The following is a 26,122-nucleotide window of genomic DNA, read 5'->3' as shown; positions in this document are numbered from 1 at the left end:
GCCTGCCTGTTTCATTTGGTCCAATAAAATGGGAGGCAGAGCAACAGGAGAGGATTCCCCTGAGTGGGAATAGTATTTGGGTTTTGGGGAGCCTACCAAAAAGCAAATGTCCACTACTATATTGCAGAGACCTGGGCTAGTAATTTTCTATGTGTTGGAAATGGTTCTTATATTGTTCTAAAACAAAGGTATATTTTTGCATTATGTTATCTCTTTCAGATGGTGGCGAGATTCCAACTTCAACCTTGATGGATATTTTGCTAATGAATGATTTTAAACTTGTCATTAATAAAATAGCATATGATGTGCAATGCCCCAAGAAGGGTAAGAAACAGTTAACCAACTGAATTAACTTTTTCCTTCCACTGTGGGGCTTTTACAGGGAGCAAAGCTTATCTTAAGAATCTTTCTAGTTAATTAAATGACCAAGAAGGCTTTGGAGAACCAGTGTTTAAGCTTTTATGTATAGCAGGGGCACAAATGATCATTAAAAGTTTCCTAGCAGGGCTTTTAGTTTCATATACTCTTTTTAGACTTTTAAGACTTTACCTTAGGTTCTTGAATGCTTAATCTGACATTATTGGGTTAAGAGAGAGGTAGGCCTGAAAATCATGAATTCAAGTGTGATTGCTGTACAGCTCTTAACTCTTCCTTAAAAAACAGTTTATTTTTTAAAGGAGTTTTAGTTTTACAACAAAATTGAGCAGAAAGTTCAGAGTTCCCATATACCCTCTGCCCACCACCCCCCTTCAACATCCCATACCAGGGTGGTATAATTATTACAACTGATGAACCTACATTGACACATCATTATCACTCAAAGTCCATAGTTTAGATTAGAATTTACTCTTGGTGTTATACATTCTGTGGGTTGTGACACATGTGGAATAACATGTATCCACTGTTATAGTATCATATAGAATAGTTTGTTTCACTGCTCTAAAAATCCTCTGTGCTCCACCTATTCATCGTCCCTCCCTCCCCCAACCTCTGGTAACCATTGATCTTTTTACTTTCTTGTAGTTTTGACATTTCCAGGATGTCTTACATTTGGACTTTTCAGATTGGCTTCTTTCACTCAGTAATATGCATTTAAGGTTCTTCCATGTGTTTTCAGGGCTTGATAGCTCATTTCTTTTCCACACTGAATAGTAGTCTGTTGTCTATTGTACTATTATTTAGCCATTTGCCTACTGAATGGGATGTTTCCAAGTTTTGGCAATTATGAATAAAGCAGCTATAAACATTTGTGAGCAGGTTTTTTGTGGACATAGTTTTCAACTCACTTGGGTAAATACCAGGGAGCATGATTGCTGGATCATATGGTAAATGTATGTTTAGTTTTATAAGAAACTGCCAAGCTGTCTTCCAAAGTGGCTGTACCATTTTGCATTCCCATTTGCAATGAATGAGAGTTCCTGATGCCCTACATTCTTGCAAACAGTTGATGGTGGCAGTGTTTTGGATATTTGCCATTCCAATAGGTTTGTAGTGATATCTCATTGTTGGTTTAATTTGCAATTTTCTAATTACATGATGTTGAGCATTGCTTTATGTGCTTATTTACCATCTGTGTATCTTCTTTGGTGAGGTATCTATTCAGATCTTTTGCTCATTTTTTTGGATTGTTCGGTTTTTTTGTTTTGACTTTTAAGAATTCTTTGAGTGTTTTGGATAACTGTCTTGTATCAGATGTCTTTTGCAAATATTTTCTCCCAGGCTGTAGCTTGTTTTCTCATTCTCTCGACATTGTCTTTCACAAGCTGAGGAAGGTCCCCTCTGTTCCTGGTTTGCTGAGAGTTTTCATCATGCATGGGTGCTAGATTTTTGTCAAACACTTTTTTTGCATGTATTTATATAATCATGTGATTTTTCTTTTTTAGTCTGTTGATGTGATGGATTACGTTCATTTATTTTTGAACGTCGAACCAGTGTTGCATAACTGGGATAAATCTCACTTAAATGTGGTATATGATTCTTTTTATACATTGTTGGATTTGATTTGCTAATATTTTGTTGAGGATTTTTGCATCTATATTCATGAGAGATACTGGTCTATGGTTTTCTTAAACTGTCTTTGTCTGGTTTTAGTATTAGGGTAATGCTGGCCTCATAGAATGAATTAGGAGGTATTCCCTCTGTTTCCATCTTCTGAAAGAAACTGTAGAGAACTTACGAAATTTCTTCCTTAAATGTTTGGTAGGATTCACCAAGGAATTCATCTGGGCCTGTGCTTCTGTTGGAAGTTTATTAATTATTGATTCAATATTCTTAATAAATATTGGGCTATTCAGATTGTTTCTTTTTGTGTGAGTTTTGACATTGTTATCTTTCAATGAATTAATACATTTCAGCTAGGTTATTGAATTTGTGGGCATATAGTTCATAGTATTTCTTTATTGTCCTCCTAATGTCCCTGGGATCTGTCCCCTCTTTCATTTCTGATATTAGTAATTTGTTTCTCTTTTTTCTTACTTAACTAGAAGTTTATCAATTTAACTGATTTTTTTTTTCAAAGAACCAGCTTTTGGCTTCAATGATTTTTCTCTATTGATTTCCTGTTCTCAATTTTATTGGTTTCTTCTTGTAATTTTTATTATATTTTCTCTTCTGCCTACTTTGGATTTCATTTACTCTTCTTTTTCTAGTTTCTTAAGGTCGAAGTTCAGATTTTTTTATTTTAGGTCTTTTTTTCTTTTCTAATATTCATATTCACTGTTTTCATTTATTTGTAAGTATTTTAAAAATTTCTCTTGTGATTTCTTCCTTGATCCATGTGTTATTTAGAAGTGTGTTGTTTAGTCTCTGAGTATTTTGGAATTTTCCAGCTATCTTCCTGTTATTTTCAGTTTAATTCCATTGTGATCTGAGAGCATACATTGTATGATTTCTCTTATTTTACATTTGTTCAGGTGTAATTTATGGCCTAGAATGTGGTCTGTCTTGGTGAAATAGTCCATGTGAGCTTGAGAAGAATGTGAATTCTGCTGTTGCTGGATAGAGTAGTCTATAGATGTCACTTATATCCAGTTGATTGATGGCACTGTTGAGTTCGACTGTGTAATTCCTGATCTTCTGCCTGATGAATCTGTTCATTTCTGATAGAGGTGTGTTAAAGTCTGCAACTATAATCGTGGATTTATCTATTTCTTCTTGCAGTTCTATCAGTTTTTGCTTTATGTTTTGGTGCTCTGTTGTTAGGGGCATACACATTAAGGATTGTTATCTTCACAGAGAATTGACCTTTTTATCGTTGTTTAATGCCCCTTCTTTATCCCTGATAACTTTCTGTGCCCTGATGTCTGTTCTGTCTGAAATTAATATAATTACTCCAGCTTTCTTTTGATTAGTGTTAGCATGATACAGATTGAGTATCCCTTATCAGAAATGCTTGGGACCTGAAGTGTTTGGGATTTCAGATTTTTTTCCAATTGGAATTCTTGCGTTATATACTTACTGGTCGAGCATCCTTAATGTGACAATACAAAATCTTTCAATGAGCATTTCCTTTGAGCATCATGTTGGTGCTCAAAACATTTCAGATTTTGGAGCATTTTAGATTTAGGATTTTTGGATTAGGAATGCTCCACCTGTATATCTTTCTCCATCTCTTTAACCCATGAGAAAATAAATTTCTATTCTCTATAAGTTATCCAGTCTGTGGTATTTTGTTATAGCAACACAAAAAGGACTAAGATAAGCAGCTGCTTTAGAAAACTTGCAATTATAAACCTTTCTCTCCCTCTTTGAGGTGTAAATATTTTACTTCCTAGACTTGTCTTCTGGAGGACCTGAGAGCCTCTCTTTGAAATGCAAACATGCAAGGACATAACTCTTGCTTTCACTCCCAACCATTGAGTGCCCTGCTCTGACTTGCATCACTGCCTTCTGTCATAAAGATACAAGAAGGTTGTTTCTCCTCTGGGTAAGTGCAGTTAACAGACCCAGACGGCCTAGTCACATTAACCAACTTCTCCCACTTTCTATACATTTCGACTTCCCTGACTCTATTCAAGACCCCACAACAGTTCTCTCTGCCTGTTCCCTTGTTCTCCCTTTAAAGTGCCCAGTTAGCTCTGCACAAATTAAAGTTGAGTTCAGTTCACACCGAACCCTCTTGTCTATTGCAGTAGTTATTAATAAAATCTATCTTCACTGCTTTAGTGTCCAGATTTATCTTTGTTACACTCCATGGCTTTGGACAAAATTGTGCCCCATCTATGCCTTTCTTCTATATATAGACCTTTTAAATATCAATATATTTTTCATGGTAACTATGACTCTTCTGTGATCTCAAAAGCCAAAAGCCTAGAAGGGAACTTTTAGTTTTCATCCTTCTGTAACAGCTTTAGTGTAAAATGTGGAAGTGGTTAAAGACCACAACACAGTCTTGAAGAATTGAGCAGTGATGGAAGAAAAATAGCTTCAAGACTACTGCATGAACTGGAAAATCACTGGGCTGATACCAACTGTAGGATCATTATTTCCCTTGTCTGCTGCTGCCGAGAAGGAAGGTCTTCTTCCCTTCCTCTCACCCTGTCCTCTTCCCTTAGGTTCTGTCACAGTGATGGTGAATAGTTGGAACCCTCAGAAAGGTATCACTACAGCCTGATTTTATGTGGACTATAAACCCAGAGAGGAGGAAGGATAAGAGAAATACGTAATCAAGAGAACTCTATGTTAAAAACTCTGAAACACTGTGACGCCTATAGGGGTTGAAAAAAATAATTTACAGGCCCCTGTAACAAAAAATAATGAACAAGAGAAAAATAGACAATAGTTTATTAATGTGTATATTTCAAATATACATGGGAGATATCCAGTGAATGAGTAATTCTCAGAGGTGGCTTAGAACTGTCTTATTAGGTAGATTGCTCTGGTGCCATTTCCATGCTGATATGGGTCTAAAGTAGTCTGCGATAATCAATCTTTGTTCTGGTAGAGAGGCAAGGAGAGATTCCTTTGTAAATTTGTGTCCTGCTTTTAGGCAGAGAGAGGTAGGCTAGAGAGCTTTTTCTTGGATCTGCTGCTTCTTAACTGCCTTCAGCTCAAAATAATCCTTATGCCAAAGTGGCATATTTTGTGGTGGCATATTCTGACCTGTGCTCCCTTTTTAAAAAAATGTATATATGAACTGCTTTGCAGAGCTACACTTTGTTGTTTACTGTGACTCCTCTTGTTGAAAAGAACATGTACTTGAACTGCTTTTCAAATGTATGTTATCCATTTGTCTATGTGTTTGTATACCAGCTTTCTTCCCTTATGGCTCCTAAAATAACTTTTGGAAAGATGGTTGGGGATAGGGAGAGGGATCTTAGGCTGAACTCAAGTATAAAAGTGAACCCATTAACTAATGTGTTACAAGCTAAGGTGAGGTATTCACCTGCATTCTGGTAGATAGATACTCTTATCTTTCTTGTATGCATATTTTTAAAGAAACAGCAAAAGTCATATCACAATAGAAGAGAAGACAAAACGATGAATTGTAAACCTACTGTCTGGTAGTGTGTCATTCCAGACTGTCTTTATGTGAGAGAGACTAATGGAATCATCCAAACCAGGAAGAAAGGCCAATACCAAATGCCCCCCTAGGAGTTGGTTCAGGTGGCCAGGCATGAGGACTCAGATTTTGTTCCTGGGACTTATAGACCCTGGAGGAAAAGTGTGGTGACTGCCTTATGTTTCCCTGTGTTTTTCCTCAGAAAAACTGAGTAATGAGCATGCCATTGAGATGGAAAACATGAAATCCTTGGTTTATAGACTGTTTACAGTCTTGCATTTAGAAGAGTTTCAGAAAAAGAGAGAGCGCCATTTACTGGAGAAAATTGACCATCTGAAGAAACAGCTGCAGCCCCTTGAACAGGTTAGGAAGCATCTCAATTGAGTCTATTTGAAAATAATATCTATTATTTATTGAGTGCTCCTCATGTGAGCATTTTTCTGAATGTTTTATCTATGCTTATTTTCTCTTTTAATCTTCACAACAAGCCTGTGAGTTTGGTACTAGAATCTTCATTTTTTAGATGAGGAAACCTAGCAATGGAGGTATTTAGGTAATAGTCCATCTCTGTTGCTTATAGCGAATACCCAGAACTGAGTATTATATAAATTTATAAAGAAACAATACTTATTGCTTATGGTTTCAGAGGCTGGGAAGTCTGAAGTCCAGGGAACATATCTGGTGAGGGCCTTCTCCTGGTAGTGACTACAGCCACTCAGGGTATCACATGTTGAATATGGCTCATGTACTCTCATGTGCTCTCCTTTTAAAGCCCTCAGAGCCACGCCCATGACCACCATTAAACTATTCACTATGGCATGGTCCTCACAATCTAATCACCTCTTCAAGTCCCCTCCTTTCAGCTACCATAATAGGATTTCTCATGCTCTTAACACTGTCACAGTCGGAACCAAGTGTCCAACACATTAAAGTTTGAGAGGATACAATTCAATCCATATGCTGCAGGTAATATGTGGTAGAGTCAGGACTTGAACTCAGGTCTGACTCCAGAGCTGCCTTCTTTAAAACTCTGTGCTGTGCTTCCTCTCCACGAATCAGCCATAATGTCTCTGTAAATAAGTAAAGTATGAGCTGAATGCACGAGCTGGAGTGCTACCTCAGTTTCTTCTAGGCCCAGGGCCCCAGCTCTACTTAACAGAATTGCAGCTGGAAAGTTAGTAATGGCTTCCTAACATCTGAAGTTTATCAATGGTGGGAAAAAAAATAGCTTTAATTTCTTTGGGGGGGTGTTGGGGGAGGGTATGTTTGTTTTAATTGCATTCTTTAAACCTATAATTCCATTTGTGATATTTTAAAAATGGGAGAGTATATGTGTATCTTTGTATATGAATACAAAGTTTCTGGAAGATGTAAAAAAACTTTTAATAGTGATTACCTCTAAGGGTATTTCGGGGATGGCAGAGAGGACTTTTTTGCATTATTTACCATTTTAATTTTTTTCATTAAAAAACTTTAATGTATTTACTTGAATTAAAATTTTAAAAATCTGAAAAAGTACCCATTGGAAAGCTTTCCTCCCACCCTATCCCCCCAGTTACCATATCCCGCACACATATGAATCATTTCAGATTTTCTCTATCTATGTATAAACAAGTACAAATATATTGTTATTCTCTTTTCTTTTTCAGAAAAGGGAAGTACGCTACTATGCACTGTTTTCACCTTTTCTACTAATATATACTGGAAATTTCTCCATATTGGTACATAGAGAGCTTCCTCATTACAGTTGCATAATGTCTTGATGGACATATGGATTATTTTTGGTCTTTTGCAATTAAGAATGAGTCTGTAATGAATCACTTGTGTGCAGGTGTGCTTCTAGAATGAATTCCCAGAAATGGAATTACTGGGTCAAAGAAAATAGGCCTCTGATTTTAGTTAGGGTTCAGAGGGTGACTTCTGAGTTTTTCATTGTACACCCTTCTGTACTATTTTTTTTTACATGAACAGGTATTACCTTTATAATTTAAAAAAGATTTATTAATGAACTGATTTGGAAATCAGTAATTACTCATTAATGTATGTTTTATAAATTCAGTTTTTCCATATATCTAATCTCTTTAAAGAAATGCAGATGTGCATTTGTTCAAATGTTCCTCTTTCCTGGATATTTTATCCCCTTAAGTTGGCACACTTGTAAACAGAATTAACAGTTGTCCCCTCTCCCACTCTTTCTCCAGGAGAAAGCTAGAATTGAAGCTGGCTCAGAAGCCAAATCAAGCAGACTCCTATGGGCTGGATTAGCACTGCTGTCCATTCAGGGTGGGGCATTGGCCTGGCTCACTTGGTGGGTGTACTCCTGGGATATCATGGAACCAGTTACATACTTCATCACATTTGCAAATTCCATGGTGTTTTTTGCATACTTCATAGTCACTCAACAGGTGAGTAGTTTGTTAGGAAAATAGTAAGTAAGAACATGTTTGCAAAGAATTCCTTATTCAAGTCAAGTAATGAGCATTAAAGTCTTTTTATTTACTGAGTTACTGCTATCTGGGTTTTTATAAGTTGGTAAGTTTTTTGTTTTACACAAGGCTGGATGGAAACTTACATATAACACAGAGAAACTGTGTATAATCTCTATAGAGAAATTAGTATAACACACAGATTTCTCCATTGGGATAAATATGTCAAGTTTATGTTCTCTGTGCCCTCATTTATAAATAAAATTGAATTTGTATTGCAAAATACCCAGTAACTTTAGCTTGGTCTTGTGGTTATTTTCCTAAAACTCTCCCTTTTTTTTTCTTCCTTCTTTTTCTATGTGTATAATTTCTCTCCCTATCTTGCTTGCTTTTGAAAGGAGCAGCTGACCTCAAATGAGACTAAATATTTTACTTGTGTTGGCTTATGCCAACTCTGATAGCCCCTGTAGATATTTCACTCATTCATCCACCTTCCTTTGCTTTGGTGTTGCTGAGTCAAGTGTCTTTCTTGCAGAAGCAAAACATGTTATTTCTTCTCTCTCTTTTTTTTAAGGATTATACTTACTCAGCTATTAAGAGTAGGCACTTTCTTCAGTTCTTCCATAAGAAATCAAAACAACAGCATTTTGACGTGGAGCAATACAACAAATTAAAAGAAGACCTTGCTAAGGTATCTTACTGCAAATACATTTTATAGCTGGTTTTGCTTGGGAGCCAGAACTTAGGGAAATACAATTGGTGGCTCATCTTCATATGTTAAATCTTGGTCCTCGATAGATTTCTGTGTACTGTGGGATTGTTTAGTGAAATAGTTGACATATCTAATACTCATTTCATATCTTACATTTTTATTCTTGTCTTCAGTATCCTACATGGGGATAGCTTTAGATATGTGTTTGAAAATGTCTTAAATGACTTTGAGATAGTAAAATAAAAGTTTTCAATCTGCTTCTAAGCAAATAATAGAAAGTAGCATTTTAGGAAGATGAACACTGTGATAAGGAATTTAAAACTCTCTAAAGGTATTTATAAGTTTCTTCTCCTTAAAGATAGAAGAATTATTATGGTATTCCTCCTTTCATCTTTCCCCCATCTTTCAGGCGAGGAAACAGGCTGTTAAAGTTACTTTCCCTACTAGAAAGTGTGCACTGCTAGAAAGTGAGGGAACCATGGTATGAACCCAGAAGTTTGACTAGGGAGCCTGTACTCTTATGTACGTTATCACAATCTGTTTCTTAGGCAGCTTTTATCTCTAGCCTCCCAATTTACTCATTAACTTTGTTCACGTGGTGAGTTCTCAGCACATAGCTGGATTTTTAATTTTTCTTAGTAATTTTGTAACAAAAGGTTTGGATAAAAATATCCTTCATTGCTCAATGCATGCTCGTTTAATAGTCAGTAATCATCCTCTTATCTGTACTGTCTAAACTACCCATCCCTGACATTTAAAAAAGAAATTACTAATTCTGTAATAAAAAGTATTTCATTTAATCATTACATAAAAATATAATGCTTTTGGGCCGGCCCGTGGCTCACTCGGGAGAGTGCGGTGCTGATAACACCAAGGCCCCGGGTTTGGATCCCATATAGGGATGGCCGGTTAGCTCATCGGGTGAGCATGGTGCTGACAACACCAAGTCAAGGGTTAAGATCCCCTTACCGGTCATCTTTAAAAAAAAAAAAAATATATATATATATATATATATGTATTGCTTTGTGTGTGTGTGTGGATGTATTCCCTTACGTTTGAATGACCCAATCCAAGAAGACTAATGTTCTTTTCAGCTAGTTTATAGGATGGCACATTAAAAATTTTAAATATAATACCTTGTAAATATCATTTTTAAGGTAATAAAGTGGAGAGAAAAAGGGAAACTGGTAGGTTACAGGGTGTTTTTTAAAGAATATAAACTGGAAAAACCATTACGCAAGTGGGGAATAAACGATTATTTTTTTAAAAGCATAAGGATAATTGGAAACCTTAAGCTCACGTTTTAAAAATGATCTGTATAAAATTGAAATATTTTAGTTATTTGCCACTAGTGGTTTAAATATTTTGCCTTAAGGTGACATTAAATTTATAGAATTCCTCTCAAGCAGTAACGCTAATATGTTTCTCATTCTGACCGTGTGCTTTTTCTTTTTCCCGTGACAGGCTAGAGAATCCCTGAAACAGGTGCGCCATTCTCTCTCTTTGCAAATCCAAGTAGAGCAACTCAATGAAAAGAATTAATCTTATGTTTTTAAACGTCATTGGATTTTTCCATTGTGTTGATTTTGCAACTTAGAAAAGTGGACATTTTTGAGTCCCTAATTCATTTCAATTTGACTGTTCAGTCTCTTTTAGTTAATAAATTCTTGTAAAACAAAAGTATTCTTTGAAGTTCTTGAGATTTTTGGTTTGTGGATTTTCGTGACTTGTTAATTCTAGAAAGGGCTTGGATGTGTCCGTCCAAGCTGCAGCTGCTGCTACCAGCCTGTCCTGTGTTCACACCCATGTGGAAGTAAAATGGGCAGCGTGCTGGCATTCACTTCCATTCTTAAGCTTCATTTGAAATCATCTTGTCATTAACTTCTTTTATTTTTTTGGTAGGGGAGGATGGCTGGCCAGTACAGGGATCAAACCCTGGACATCGGTGTTATCAGTACCACACTCTAATCAACTGAGCAAACCAGCCAGCCCAATGTCTTTTTTTTTTTAATATGCAGTAATTGGAAGTGACACCCTTATTTATCAAAAAGATATAAATGTCCCACTAACCATAAAGTATAATTGGTACTTTTTGAGCTGCCGCTGAAACAACATATGCAAACTATTCCTTTTGAGCTAACAGCTCAGTTCTAGTTATTAAAGCCTAAACAGCTAACCTTCTTCAGCCTCTGTCAAGTTAACAAAACAATAAATACTATACAAATTTTATGTATCATATCAATAAGAACCGAACATTAAAAGTAACATCTATTTTTCAGTTAATATGATAGTCTGTGAATGGGTGTGATGATTGTGAGACAATGCATAGCAACTTAACATGAAAGATGCTGACAGAAAATCAGATTTTGCAGGTGGTTAGCATATGGTGGCTAAGGATTATGTTTTATATCTCATCCTTAGAATGGCATATTAGTTCTTGAAGGCTAATGTTTTTAAAAGTGAGCATTAAAGTCATACAAAGTGTAGTAACCAATGTAGATAAAATATTAAACCACTTATATGACCAAGTGAAAATAATTCTACTATAAATTACATAAATGAATGTGATTTAGAAAAATTTAATAAAACATGAATTTCAAATATTTTATTAAGGCAAAACAATGATCAAATCTTGGGTTTCAAAAACCTTTAAAAACATTATACAATAAACTTTTATCAAAAAAAGTCACAAAATACAAGATAAATCAACCAGATATTTTGGATAACCTTGCAGTTTACTAATGAAAGTCAAATATTCCAAGCACTTGTAGATTTTTTCTTTATGGTAATTCCCTGAGGATTTCATTTCTACATATCAAACATTTTCACCATGTCCAACATGAACTATTTAAAAAAAAAGGCAGTTCTCTGCTGGACATTAAACCTTAAAACATTTTAAATTGCTATACCATATGCTTCAACCTAGTGATTCTTATTTATTTAAAAAAGGAAACACATTTTGAATACAGGTCATAAGACTAAATAGCTCCTATTTAGATTTTGGAAAGAAATACAACTTTTTAGTTAGCATTGAGGCAAAGCAGGGAACCTGCTTCTTTCCAATTGCATTTGGGTCTTTGCAATCATTCACTCGGCGCTGAGAAACTTTCCTATTCACCAGCGTAAGGAGTTCTGTGAACTCTAAGGAGGAGCCGTATCTTCTCAGCATCTCACACAAATCTTGAATGTACCATGAGCCATTCAGAGTTTCCCGGTGAGAATAATATCCTAAAAAAAGACAGGGAAGAAAAAGGTCACTGTAGTTTTCTGGCATTCAATTACTAAGACTGAAAAATGTCTTTAAAATTCATAGCTATATTAGTATAAGTTCTGAATATTACCACAATGGTACCACCACCATCAGTAGCTGTTAGCAGGTTGCTAATAATATAATTAGACTTGTTGCTTTAATCGGCATAGTTCTCAGGGATGATTTTTCCATAAGACATTTTACACTTTTCATTTAACACTCTGTGCCAAGTTTTCAAAGAAATCCATTCTAAGTGTGTGAGCTTCAGGATTGAACCACCATGTCCCAATAGAAAGACCTGACCCAAAATCAGTCAAAGGTGAGACTTACAGGAACGTAGCCAGGAGAGCCAATTATATGTTTGTATTAAACACCTACACACCCACCTTCTGCAACAGAGTAACACATGAGGAAATCTGCTCCAGCAGGCAGTGTGTACACTGAGGCTGCATCCACCTCGGTTATGTTGGTGTCCTCCACCTTTTCTGTCCGATGATCCACTGCGTCAAAAGGAATGACTGGCACATCGTGCTTGTCTCCCCGACACGCCTACAAGACAAGGAAGGAAAAACCACCTCCTCTGCCTACTGCTGTCTTCCCAATGCTTAATGTTTACAGTACACCTTCATGTCGATTAACAAAAGAAGCCACATTATAAGCAGTTCAGAAGCATTCAGGTTTACAGGGGACTAAAGCTGACAAAGTTGTTTCTCTACGTTTTCTTTTAAAGTTTGAAAAAGTTGGCTTTCCCAACTACACACCAAATTATGTTGGTTGAAAGGTATACTATGAGGAGAAAAAGCTTGTGTTTTTAAAATGTCTTATGAATTAACCACATCCTCTAGCACCAAGTCACCCTCTCTTTTAAAAACGATAGTATTTACCTAAGTGTTCCTATTTAATCAGGCAGAATATTTCCAGTTGGGTTTTGCTTGCCTGGCTAATGCCATAAATTGTTATAAGTCAAAATAACACTGCCTGACTTGAGAAGACATCTATTAATTTTCCTTCCTCCTCCTGATCCCACTTTAGGTCTCAAAATTTTTTTTTTAATTTTTATTGAATCATAATTGATTATACATATTTTGAGGGTTCAACTTGACATATGTTGATCAAATCAGTATTACTAGCATATATATATTGTTACAAATCATACTTATTCTTTATGCCCCTTGTCCAATCTATCCCTATCCCCCTTTCTCCTTTCCCCCTCTAGTTACCCTAGATTTCTTCTTTCCTTCTGAAAGAATAATGGTTACTGTTTTGTTTGTTTTTTTTTTAAAGATGACCGGTAAGGAGACCTTAACCCTTGACTTGGTGTTGTCAGCACCAAGCTCACCCAGTGAGCTAACCGTCCATTCCTATATAGGGATCTGAACCCGTGGCCTTGGTGTTATCAGCACTGCACTCTCCCGAGTGAGCCATGGGCCGGCCCCTACTCTGTTGATTTGTTGCCTAGATGATCTGTCCAATGCTGAGAGGTGTGTTCACATCCCCCAATATAATCGTAAAGCAGATGCTTCTTCTGTCACTCTGGAATGGGCTTTGTGGAGAGAGACATCCTCTTTTCTTTGGTCTCTGCTGCTGACTCTCCTTGTGTCAATGCACTCCAGTGGCTGGCGGACCATCTGTGTGCTGGTCATGGTGTCTAGCCGCTTTTGTGGCAGCTGTGGTTATTGTAGTGGCTGTGGTGGGCCACCCACATGGAGGTGACTTTTTGGCATGCTCCTTGGCGCTAGCGGTGTGCCTGGCTGTGGGGGGGGGTCTGATCCTCAGCTCCATACCACAGGACCCTGGGCAAGCCCTGAGGTGCTGGCAGTATGCCCAGTTGGGGGGGGGGGTCCGGTCCCTGGCTCTATGCCTCAGGTACCCAGTTGGGCCCTGAGGCACTAGTGGTATGTCTGAACGGAACTAATTTTTTGTCCTTTGCTTGCTTCTAAAGTGGGGGAACTTCCTGTGGGGACCAGTACTTGAGCTGTGTGGTTTAGCTAAATGGCCGCTTTGCTGCTGATTCCCTAGGGAAGGCTTTTTATGCAGCTCAGATTGTAATTGTTGACTTTATAGGTACTTCTGTCTATCCAGAGACCAGGTGCACCTGGGTTGTGTAGAAACTCTGATCTGGGTCTGACTCTTTTCATCGAACTGCATCCCATGCAATACTATGTTCCTGACCAGTCTCCTCTGAGTGGTCCTGCGCTGATTGCGGTGCCAGTCAGCTGTCTTTGCTGTGCCCCAGCATTCCCCCAGTAGGCCTGTCACCCCCACTGCCCATGCTCCACACACTTCCCATGGGATGGGAAGCACACATGCTTGTCCTTTGTGATGACTCACCGGCCCGAGTGGCTCCTTTTTTTCAGTTGTTGTGGCTCCTCGCTCCTATGTGGGTCCACGGGAACCCTATTAGTGGTCCTGCTGGCTTGGGGGCCACCAAGGCCCTCTTTTCCCCTGCTGCCTCCAAGCAACTTCATCCAAAGGGCACAGCTGTAGCTTTTGCCAGTTCCTGCTCCATGTGCTCAGCAGCTCCAGCCTTAAAGCAGCCGTGGCATGAAATGGTCGGAGTGGTTCTTTCTTTCTCTCATCATGGCTTCTCCTGCCTTCATGCACTCTGTAGGTCTCTCTTCCTCTTCCTCTCAGCTCTAGTGGCCCCAGCTTGGCTGTTGTTGCTTTTTTATAGTTGTAAATTGGTTGATTTGTGGGAGAGAGTGACACTGGGGACTGTCTATTCCACCATCTTGACTGGAAGCCTCTCAAATTCTTAAATACTAATTCTGACTCACTTGGAAGCTAACATTAATTCTACTCTTAAGTGATTGTTACAGGCTGAATTGTGTGCCTCCCCAAACCTCATATATTGAAGTCCTCACCCCATTACCTCAAATGTGACTATCTGGAGATAGGGCCTTTAAAGATGTAATTAAGATAAAATGAGGTCGTATGGGTGGGCCCTAGTCCAACCTGACTGGTATCCTTAAGGAGATTAGGGCACAGACATACAAAGAGGAAAAGACCATGTCAAGGCACTGGGACCATCTACAAGCCAAGTAGAGAGGCCTCAGTAGAAACAAACCCTGCCAACACCTTGACCTCAGACTTCTTGCCACCAGAACTGTGAGAAAAATTAATTTCTGTTGTTTAAGCCATCCAGTCTGTGATACTTTGCTAAAGCAGCCCTATAAACTCATATGGTGACCTAATGAGATTCTGTTGTAGCATTATAAATGCACCCATCAATTCTGAAATGGTCACTTAAAGAATTATAAATGTCAAAAGAAACAAAGTCCTGAGTGATATCAGATAAACAGAAATATCCCATTTTTACAGGGAAATTTTAATCTTAGTATTATCAGGCTTATTTTCAGACCTTATTTTCTACTGTCCTTCCTAAATATAATATAGAACACCTGTAACTTGAAATCATCTACCAAGTCAATTGCAGTAAGAATAAGGGCTAGTCTACATGGAGGGCTTGCCAGGCACTTTTCTAAGTGTTTTCATTCATTAGGTCAGATCATTCTGTCCCCACAACCACCCCATAAGGCAGGTGCTATTGTTATCCCCATTTCACGGAATAAGAATCTGAGGCATAGAGAAAGTAACTTGGCAAAACATTTCCCTCTGTGGCTGTCCTCCCATAGTAGCTTATTATTTTCCAGTTCTGTGTCTGACAATGTCGGCCACTTCCTTTTCTATGAAAACTATCATGTTATTTTTTCCTGATTTTTCTCCTGCTCTGGTCTATCCTCCTCAGCTCATTCCTCATTGGTGTCCCTCAGTTTTGTTTCACACTTATTTTTCAGGCTATAGTTGACATGGATGAACTCATCTACACCCATGGCTTCTATTACCCACTGATTTCTCCAGCCCAGGCCACCTGTCTTAGGTTCTAGACTTGTATTCCCAACTCTATGTCCCGCAGACACTCCAATGCAGTTTCCAAACTGGAAACTAGGCAATCATCCTTAACTTTTCTTATAGCCATCCCCACCCCTTGCCAAAGCTTTGTGGCAAGATGTGACATGTGGTACAATATTATTTCATATCCATGAAATACAGAACTTCAGAACTGGAACATCAGGCTTCTTTTGCTGCTATTGTTTTAAATCCTTATTGATGTGCCAAGTGATATTATTCATGCCAAAAAATATTTTTATCTCTACAACCAATTTGGCAGGGGGGAAACAATCTTGGTTTAAGGGGAAATATGAAAGGCATGAAGCAGGCTAGGACTAGACTCTGTACTCTTGCATTCTTCCCATTGGCTTATATGCTCCAGCTCTCAAACAACCAACTTAGTGTCTAAACAGCCTGTCTTGCACGGCACTCTTCAGTCAGTAGATTACCTCTTCCAGTGGCTCCGTCAGGGTGTCACGATAAATAACCAAGATAACAGTGGTTATTTATTATGTGAGTCACATTGAATGTCAATCCAAATGCTGGGTTTTTGTCATAAGGACAGTGAGTATTAAGAAAAAATTATTACTAACAGCTCAAAGTTCAATTCTGATTGGCCAGGATTCAAAAAGGGTCTTTCAATTACTGGAGAAAGTTACTTCAAAACTGGCTTTTAGACTTTCATAATCACATTAACAGAACTACAGACTTTATAATTAAATGATAATATAATCGGTCTTACCTGAATGATAAATATCTTGGGTTTTCCAACCAGGCTCTGACACTTGTCTCCTTTGAACAAGTCAGTTAATTTCTGAATTTCAATTTTGGCATCATATGCATAAACATGATTGCCTTCGCCATGGCTCAGGAAGACACATACAAAGCAATCGGCATCCATGTGGCTAGAGGTTGACACTATAAATGTTCCCAAAAGTGCATATAGAAATGAAAATAAGATGCCTGTTATCTACATATAAGAATTTAATTTACTAATATTAGAATAAAGTTACATTTGTATGATTGGGGAAAGAGGAAAATGTGTTAATCTTTAATAAATGTAAAATACCAGTAAAGAAACACAACTTATTTTACTCATTAAACAAACAGAATAATTTATACCATAGTGTATTTGACTTTTAAAAATCTGAATTATTAAAGTTTAAAGTACCTGTACTGGCCAGACACCAATTAACTTTTATTAAACACTGAATAATGATGTGGAAAACATAAAGGGATTATAATGGGGAACCTTCTTTAAGATCCAAGTTCCTTTAGTAATAAATTATAAGTTGCCTTGAATCAGCAGTGATTATCTTAAAGCAGACTGGAAAGACCCAGAAACTACTTAACAACTCCCCAAGTGTTGCCACACTCCAACGAAGGCCACATCTTCACTGTATGTCTGCAGCACTTAGAGCTTCCAAAATAATATTAAGACATGAGACTGACATTCTCCATAGCTCATGAGCAAAGTAGAAAATATGATAAGCAGCCAGTTTAAATGACTTGCAGTTTAAAGAAAAGCTTAAGTGATTTGAAAATCTATGGCATGCAGTGATTATGATATACATTGTATTATAATTAGAATACTTACTGCATAATGATATAGAAATTAAGAGTAATGTATATAAATCAACACTATTTTGAAACCAGTGAAAAAATGCAGTATGAAAGCAGTCAATTAAAAAATAAGCCTTTCGACTGTCCAGCATCTGTAATATTTATATTTTAGACTTTTACCACCAAATGAAGAGGTTGTCTCATTCATTTCTAAAGTTATAGACTGTAATTAGAGGTACTAAGTATAAACGTTAGAGGCATAATACTTTGCCAAGGGTCTCTAAATCTGGTGGGTAACATAAATATAGAGGCACAACCAAAACCTTTAATATCACTTTTTTGCCACACCATTAATTATTTATACCTGTTTTTACAGATAGGATAAAGTACTTAATCCCGTCAGAGGAAGATTTAATAGCAAAACTACCTACCCTCCTGAATTTCATGCTGTAATTCTTCTGCTTTAAGATTGTTAAAGCATTTCACTTCAAATCCTAGATCTGAAAACCTGGTAATATATTAAATTGAATATTAGCTTATGAACTTCTCAAAGTTGTTGAATACCCTAACTTTTGAGGAATCTGTACACATTTTTATGACATATAAATTTACTTTTCTTCAGGGGAAAAAAACAAATGATGTTTTTCTCTGATCACTCACAGTAGGAAAGGATTTCATCATAATGATAACCAATTCAATTTAGAACACTGCCATCTATGATGCAAATATGTTAGTAACAATGCAAAGCCTTTTAACACTTTAATAGAGTAAGGTAAGGAAGACTGCTCAGGCAAGTTCTTAAGGGAGGCTATGCCCAGGTAAAGTCCATCCTCTGTTATCAGTGCCAACAAGTTATAAATAATTCCGTTATCACTTAAGTGTCTCATCTTGACATGTAGATAAAACCACTACCTGCGTATAAGATTATCTCTGTCTGTGTTGGTGCCCCGCCTTTCTAGCAGTTTTAACTGCCAGAAGAATCTCTCATGATTGAAGATTAAAGCAATTCCTCTCCTCTTGCGGTCCATTTTGTACGCTTCTGCCGGATCAAACATTTCACTGTTAATGAAAAGTTTAAAAACATTCACTTCAAGTCATAATAATGAGCTCCTCCTAGCCCAAGGTCAATGTGTAGACAAAGGTCTTCAAAGGAGGCAGCTTCAACCTCCTTTGCCAGGCTGATATTCTACTGGTATGCTCTAGGAAAGGCCATGCTTGTAAGGAGAGTTCTGAAATATTTCTGTACCAACTGGTCAACAGCCATGCGCCATCCTGAGCAGCACACCCCTCAGCCCTCCTCATTGATGTTTCTCGCCCCATCCTCAGGATCCAGCAACACAGGACAACAGCCTGGCTCAGAGCCATGCTCTAGCTCTGTGCCCATGCCATACCAATCATTATACACTGTGAACACCATTTCATGTCCTTTGACAACAGCTACTAACCTGCCTATCTACAAATCAACTCCCCAAATACTAAAATTTGGCACACGCAGTTCTACTTTCTAGCTCCCAGATTCCATTTTTGCTTTGATTTCTATAGGCTGACCAGGACCACTAAGGAAGAGATCTTTATTAGAGAACACATTTTTACCTTTTATAGAAGGCATCTGTTTCTGTCATGTTTTGTTTTCCACCTGTTAAAAAAAAGGTTGATGTTGGTTAATTAATTTACTTTTTGACTTATGGAAGTAAAACACAGCAGGGACTTCCATCCCACTTCTGACTCCCAAATTCAGACTCTTCTATTTTGGTTAGTTTAAAAGCCAAAGTATATGAAGAGAAGGGATAAGGGGAAATGAAGGGAAGCTGCTTACTAACATACAAATGAAATATAAATTAACAGCTCAATGCTTTCTCACCTCCATTTCTTATGAGCAGAATATCATCTTATAAACAGAAATGGAGAAAATACTACACAAATGTATTCACTCCACAATATGCCTAGAGTAACATAGTTCTGTGATTATAGAACTCGAATGAAATATGTAATTGCTTTGTTATGCGGAATGTTTTTTGCAAATATTTTTCAGAAACAGAGAAGGAATTGAGTCATACAGGAGAACTGAAATACAATTTGTGGTCAATACTGGATTACTCTACCACCTGGAAGAGGTAGAAGTTTAGGTAGAGGAAGAGAAAGACAAGGACAAAGGCTCAGATTTTGGATCTCCTGAACAACACAGCGGCATTCCTATAATGGGAACCCTCTGTTCCCCACTCTCCATCAGACTTCCCCACCCTCTAGACAACTGCTCACTGAATTTTTGTCTACTTTCTAGAGCACTGCTGTGTGACAGAACTTTCTGTGATGATGGAATTGTACTGTATCTGCACTGTCCCATACAGTGGCCACTAACCACACTCAGCACTTGAAATGAGGCTAGTGCAACTCAATTTTTTATTTATTTTCAATTAATTTAAATTTAAATAGCACACATGACCAGTGGCTTCTGTATTGGACACTGCAACAAGAATAGATCTTCTACAATAAGAGTCCATCCACTCATGAATCTGTTTTACCTGATAAACTGAACAGCTTAGAAGAAGAGAGAAATTAATGAATAAATGGAAGTATTAACAGTATAGCAGGAGGCACCCCCTGGTTGAGGTCTTCGAAGGAAGAATGGCCCTAAAGCGTGGGCTCCTACCCATCACCTCCTAGCCAAGTGGGTAGTATTCCCCTCTTCTTGGAGAGTCTCCCTCCACGCCTGATTGTTCTAAATTCTCCCTGAAAAAAACACATCCTGGGAATGAGGGTGAGGTGGGGAATTTGGCTCAAGTACCCTTTAGCCAGTCACATTCAGCCTATTCCTCCTGGAATTTACCCAAGCTACTAAGACCACTAGGGCCCTAAGTCACTTTTTCTCAGCCTTGTGCATCAGAATTCCTGGTGTGGATGTTAAAATTGCAGATTCCTGAGTCCAAACTGAGACTCACAGAATCCGAATCTTGGAGGAAGGGGGTAACAATCTATTTTTAACAAGGTGATTTTTACATAAAAGTTTGAGAGCCAAAAGCCGCCTCTCTAACCTCTCCCCACTCTCCTCAGGTTTCCTTCAGGGCAACTACACTGCAGATAAGAAAGCTCCTTAGTCTGACCCTTGTCCTAGGTGATCACAGTAACCAGGTACTTCCTACTGCACACATTTCTCTATGGGGCAGTAAAGGGATTTCACTCCTTCCATTTTCAAAGGCTGTCCAGGATCTACCTCCTTTTGATAATCTTACCTCTTTATCTTTTAACCGTTTGTACGGTAAAGTAATAAAATAACTTCAAACCAAGCAAATTAAATCTGTATGTCAGAAAGCCAACCCATACTCCTCACCCCCAAGAATTCTCCTGCACAGCTTGGCAACCAGCCAGTCTCTTTCCTGGTGGAGAAGGTGGAGCAGACCCACTAGATCACTTCCTCCAGCTTTTGCACTGTGCTGACTGCCAAGCCTAAGGTGCTCAAAGTGTACCTAAGGGAAGCTGTGCCAAATGGCTGGTCACCAAACTAGCTCAAGTCCTTGAGGGTGGAAGCACTGGATATGTGCTTTACTGGATCTTTAAAGCTTTCATTTTTCATATTCTTAAAAGAAGGAGCATCACAGTTCTTCCTCTCTGGTGTAATTTAATATGGGTGTTTAGGTTGTCTCAAATACTGCCTTCAACCTAGTGAAGACCCACAGATTTAGAAATAGCTAGTTTTAAGTAGCTGCTTGCTGGGGATTGGATGTCCCCCAAAACTCATTGAGGCTTGGTCCCCACTGTGAGTGTTAAGCAGGTAGGAAATCCTATTTTGATAACTGAAAGGTGGGGCCATGAAGAGGTGATTAGATTGTGAGGACCATGCCACAGTGAATGGATTTATGAATTGGTGGTTTAATGGTGGTCCTGGGTGTGGTTCTGAGGGCTTTAAAAGGAGGAGTTAGGAGTTAGCTCTCTCTCTCTGCTTCTGCCATTTTGCCATGTGACACCCTGCTTTGCTGTGAAGGGTCACTGTCCACCACCAAGGCCCTCACCAGATGTGTTCTCTGGACTTTGGACTTCACAGCCCCCAAAACTGTAAGCAATAAATATTGTTTCTTTATAAATTACCCAGTTGCAGGTATTTGTTATAAGCAACAGAAACGGACTAATACACTGCTGAAGAAAACCTGTTAAAAATGACATTCACTTCCAAAGTTAACAGATTCGGCAATCTCAGTGAGGGGTTTTTTAAAAAGTTTTTTTTGTTATTATTAAGGCTATTGATGTAGAATGCTAACTTTGATTCTGATCCTGGCCAACTCTAACCTTCACTCTAATATAAATGTGCACCTTGCATCCTGTACTATCAATTAAGGACCAGCACCACCCGCCATTCTAGCAAATATTGAATGAGAGCAGAAAGCCATGGAGACATGTCAGGACCAAAGTTCCAACACTTTTCTGGAGTTGATCAACTTTACTCGCAGATTCCAGAGAAAATAATACATCATGACTACTGTCATGGCCACCCTGAGCTGTATGTACCAAGCAGTCAAGCTTTTAAGAAAGGTGCACTTAACAAGTATTGTTTAAGGGCCGGCCCGTGGCTCACTTGGGAGAGCGTGGTGCTGACAACACCAAGTCAAGGGTTAAGATCCCCTTACTGGTCATCTTAAAAAAATTTTTTTTAAAAAATATATATATATGTAATATATATATTGTTTATACTGCATGAATACACACACAAAAAAAACCTGGCTAAAATCATAAATGGCTTTGTTAACATGAAGAAGATAAATTTTAATGGAGTACCGTATGTAAGTTTTATAAATTCCTGTTCATCTGCAATCTATTTATCAAAACGTGTCCTTCTTAAACCTGATTCTTGACCTCTTTTCACTGCTCCTTCTCTTCTACCATAATGGAAAACAGCTACTCTACCACCTCCTTGTTCCTTAAATCAGTTCACATTTTTTTTTCCTTTTTTTTTTTTTGTTTTTTCGTGACCAGCAATGGGATCGCAAACCCTTGGTGTCGCGCCCGTACCGCGCTCAACCAGTGAGCAGACCGGTCTCTATATTGGATCCAAACCCTCCGCGGGAGTGTCGCCGCACTCCCAAGCGCCCCACTCTACCGAGTGCGCCACCGGGCCGGCCCTCAGTTTACATTTTTAAAACCAATCACTCCTTTTTTCTCCTTACCCTAATTTGATACTCCTTCCAGATAATCCTACCAGCTACCATTTGTTGATGGCCTGGCGCTTTAGATACCTTATCTCAGGCCACTCCACAGCGCAAGGGGCAGGGATAGAGAAAGTGGGCCGGGCTTGTCCAAGGTCAACGCAGTAGAGTTGGGACTGAAAGCCAGGATCGCCCGTAAGCTCCAGTCTCTGCACTCCAGTCGCCATGCAACCTTTTTTCCGGGCCGCTGGGCTGCACAGGGCCGAATATTTCCTATCTTGGGTTGCTTGAATCCGCGAAAGCGGAACCCATGCATATGGGGGGCGACTGCACTGAGTAACCCCTCGTCAGAACAGACGTGGAATAGGGGTGCGGTGGAGACGGAAAAGAAAGGGAGCAGGCGAATAAAAAAAGGAATCAGACAAAAACGGAGAGGGACGTGCAGTGACTAATGGCTGGGCATCCTGGACCCCTTCCCGGCTTCCCACCCCTCACCACTTGTTCCAGAACTGGGGATGGCCACTGGAGCTTGCACTGTCCGTCCAGGAAAAGGCCACTCCCCATACGACCACGGTGACTTTTAGAACTTGGCTCTGGAGCAAGGCTTCCTTTGTGGGGCAAAGAATAAAAAGCTCTGAAATAAAGGCACTCTGCAACCGAATGTCAGCTTTTCATCCTTGTTTCTACTATGGCCAGGCTTGAAGTTTCTGCAATTACCAGTAATATAATTGTCATGAAGAGCGTTCTAAAGTACGCCTTCAGCAGCTGCTTACTTCGAAGAGAAAAGTTACTGCTGTTTTAACTCGAACCAGCAAACAGCAGCAGGTTTCCTGGATGCAGGAAACAGATATCAGGACTGTGGTGCGCGCCAAGGCCTGACTTGGCCTCAAGGATGAGCCCGGACAGACCCAGGGGCCTCTGCACCCCGCGGGCTAATCATGCTTTCGTAATTATTCGGTGCAGCCACTTCCTTTAACTTACAGTGCGCAAACAAAAACAAGATTCAAACTCCCAAAGTCAACTTTTCACATGGCCAGGCGTGGGCGGGCGCCAGGAGCGGCCAGAGCCAGCCATTTAAAGTTTACATGGCTCGGACGCCTGCAAGGAGCTCACCGCTGGAGGACAAAGGCGGCAGGGGCACGCCCCAGCGACGGGCGCCGCTACCCGAGAAGGCGACAGCCGGGTCCCCGAGGTGTTTTTCTGGACTGCAAAGGAAAGCAGCCCCCTCCGGACCTGAGCGCTTCCGCCAAGAACCCGCAACAGCCCGCGTTCCCGCAAAGCCGGAGCAGCCCACGTCCCCCCCCCCCGGCACAGACGCACGGCGCTCGAAGCTGCCCGGCGGCCCCTCGTGCCCCCGCCTACCTGTAGGGTGAGCCTCGCGGAGCCCCAGCGCCGTGCTCATCGCGGCTCAGCGCCCAGCAAGACGCCGGGCTCCGCTCCGCTTCCTGAAATCAGGGGCCCGCAGCCCCCGCCCCGGCCTCGGCGCTCCGCCCACCCCGGCCGGTACTTCCCGCCGACTTGAAGCTCCTTCCAGGAGTCACTCCAGAGCCCGCGGGGCGGGGCGCGGGGGAGGAGAGCAGGAGGGACAAGCCCAGCCCTCGGGAAGTGCCAGTTGCCACCCCGAGGACACACGACGACTGCCCGGGGAAGGAAGCCTGAGGCAATTTCAGATCACCTGCGGTGAGCTCAGCCTCGCTCAGTCTCTGCAGCCTGTTGACCTAAAGAGAAACTCAGGCCAAATAACTTATAGCAAGGTTGTACTGAGCCAATAGGACAGCTGCAGCCGGACTCGCGTAGTCAGGACGCCCCGAGAAAGACATTCTGAAGAGAGCCAGTTAGCACTGTATAATCACAAGAGGGGGAAGGGTCACAGGGGACAGAGAAAGACAGCCCTGCTGGATTACTATTGGTTGTACATGACTCTAGATTTGGGATTGTTACTAGGTTACCTACATGCAGATATCTAGGGTCAGGGTAATAAGAAGCACTTTGGGTTGTTTTATGGCTTTTTTATGATAACGTTTTCCAGGACAGGTGGACTTGATTACTGACTTAACAGATCTCCCATGGCACTATAATTTAGCTGACCTGGTCAGGGTGTGTTTTGGGTTATCAACCTCCAAATATTTGCTCTTCTTGACTTCCTACAATTGAGGGTGGCCTATGTGTGTTCCAGTTTCACATGTAGTCCTTTCCCCAGTGCGAGTTACTTTACAGACTTGTATTAACTTATTGTAAATGCTCTGTTTGTATAGGGAATTTGGGCCAAAATAGCTAGAGGCAACTCCTAGATTTTCAAGTCTGGCTAATTTGGGGAATAAATCATGCAGAAATTCACAGAGGGAGAGTCTAGGAGAGGTCTTCAGAAAGTTCATGGGAAATGCATACCGTGAAAGAAGTGTGCAAGGATTCCATTTTTTTGTACCCAAATAAACGCATACTACCTTGTTATAACATGTCCGAACAGGGATGTTTGAGGCACTAGGAAGAATTAGACATCAGTTTGAAAAAAGCTCTTAGGGCAACATGAATTCTGCTAAAATTGAAGCAAGAGTAAACATCAAATTTATAGTGAAGTTTGGGTGGGAGAAATCATTGATGCTTTATGGAAAGTTTATGGGGACAATGCCCCCCCAAAATCAGTACTTTACAAATGAATAACTCATTTTAAGAAGGGACTAGGTGATCTCAAAGATAAAGCCCACACCGGCAGACCATGCACATCAATTTGAGAGGAAAAATTAATCTTGTTCCTGCTGTAATTGAAGAGGACCGATGATTAACAGTAGGAACAATAGCCAACACCATATACATCTCAACTGGTTCAGATTTAGCAGGAAAACGCCCAGGAAAGCTTCACCAGAGAGTTCTTCACCATGACAATGCTCCTGCTCCTTCTCAAACACAGGCGGTTTTGCAAGAGTTTCTATGGGAAAACATTTGGCACCCACCTTACAGTACTTACTTGGCTTTTTCTAACTTCTTTTTGTTTCCTAATCTTAAAAAGTCTTTAAAGGGCACCCATTTTTCTTCAGTTAATAATGTAAAAAGGACTGCATTGACATGGTTAAATCCCTAGGACCCTCAGTTAGTTGTTCAGGGATGGACTAAATGGTTGGTATCACTTACAAAAGTCTCTTAAACTTGAGGAAGTTTATGTTGAGAAATAAATGTTATATTTTTTATTTTTATCTTTTAATTCCATTTTTCCATGAACTTTCTGAAGACCCCTCATATAGATTATGGCTTTTCTTGAAGCAGGGCATATTGTCCTCACCCACAAAATGCCACCCAAACAGTGTGCTAATTGGGTGCCATGGGGCACTCAATGTTGGATTTAATTTAGTTCTTCTTTGGGTGTTGGCTCTTGTGAAAAATTTATTTCAACAAACAGCTCTTTCAGGTTGGATGAAAAGATGGCCTCTTTGTAACTCCTCTGGACCTTGTCATTTAAAAAGTGACCAACTGGGCTGAGCCCGTGGCACACTCGGGAGAGTGCGGCGCTGGGAGCGCAGCAGCGTTCCCACGGTGGGTTCAGATCCTATATAGGGATGACCGGTGCGCTCGCAGCGCTCACTGGCTGAGCGTGGTGCAGCCGGTCTCAAAAAGGACAAACAAACAAACAAAAAAAGTGACCAACCTTGA

At 39.8% G+C, this 26,122-nt stretch overlaps 2 protein-coding genes across 2 annotated transcripts in view; one reads left to right on the top strand and one right to left on the bottom strand.

Annotated features, from left to right (window-relative positions):
- The window catches only part of CCDC109B (coiled-coil domain containing 109B), an 87,712-nt gene extending 77,391 nt beyond the window's left edge, over positions 1 to 10,321 (top strand). The window contains exons 4-8 of the mRNA XM_008571972.1: positions 220 to 324; positions 5,703 to 5,863; positions 7,702 to 7,905; positions 8,501 to 8,617; positions 10,103 to 10,321. Coding sequence (XP_008570194.1) covers positions 220 to 324; positions 5,703 to 5,863; positions 7,702 to 7,905; positions 8,501 to 8,617; positions 10,103 to 10,180 — 665 coding nt within the window. The 3' untranslated portion in view covers positions 10,181 to 10,321. The remainder of the gene's footprint in view (positions 1 to 219; positions 325 to 5,702; positions 5,864 to 7,701; positions 7,906 to 8,500; positions 8,618 to 10,102) is intronic.
- Positions 10,322 to 11,354: 1,033 nt separating this feature from the next.
- On the bottom strand, positions 11,355 to 23,909 carry CASP6 (caspase 6, apoptosis-related cysteine peptidase). The gene is made up of 7 exons (XM_008571971.1): positions 23,840 to 23,909; positions 18,936 to 18,978; positions 18,255 to 18,401; positions 17,774 to 17,850; positions 16,522 to 16,697; positions 12,275 to 12,437; positions 11,355 to 11,866 (listed from the first exon to the last, which is right to left on the bottom strand). The coding sequence occupies exons 1-7, from the start codon at positions 23,877 to 23,879 to the stop codon at positions 11,628 to 11,630; spliced, it is 885 nt and encodes a 294-aa protein (XP_008570193.1). The 5' UTR covers positions 23,880 to 23,909; the 3' UTR covers positions 11,355 to 11,627.
- Positions 23,910 to 26,122: the final 2,213 nt, after the last annotated feature.

This window comes from Galeopterus variegatus, unplaced genomic scaffold, assembly GCF_000696425.1.
Source record: "Galeopterus variegatus unplaced genomic scaffold, G_variegatus-3.0.2 Scaffold741, whole genome shotgun sequence".
In the NCBI taxonomy this organism is placed as follows: domain Eukaryota; kingdom Metazoa; phylum Chordata; class Mammalia; order Dermoptera; family Cynocephalidae; genus Galeopterus; species Galeopterus variegatus.
The sequence above is the reverse complement of the archived record's forward strand: the minus strand, read 5'-3'. Positions and strand labels throughout refer to the sequence as shown.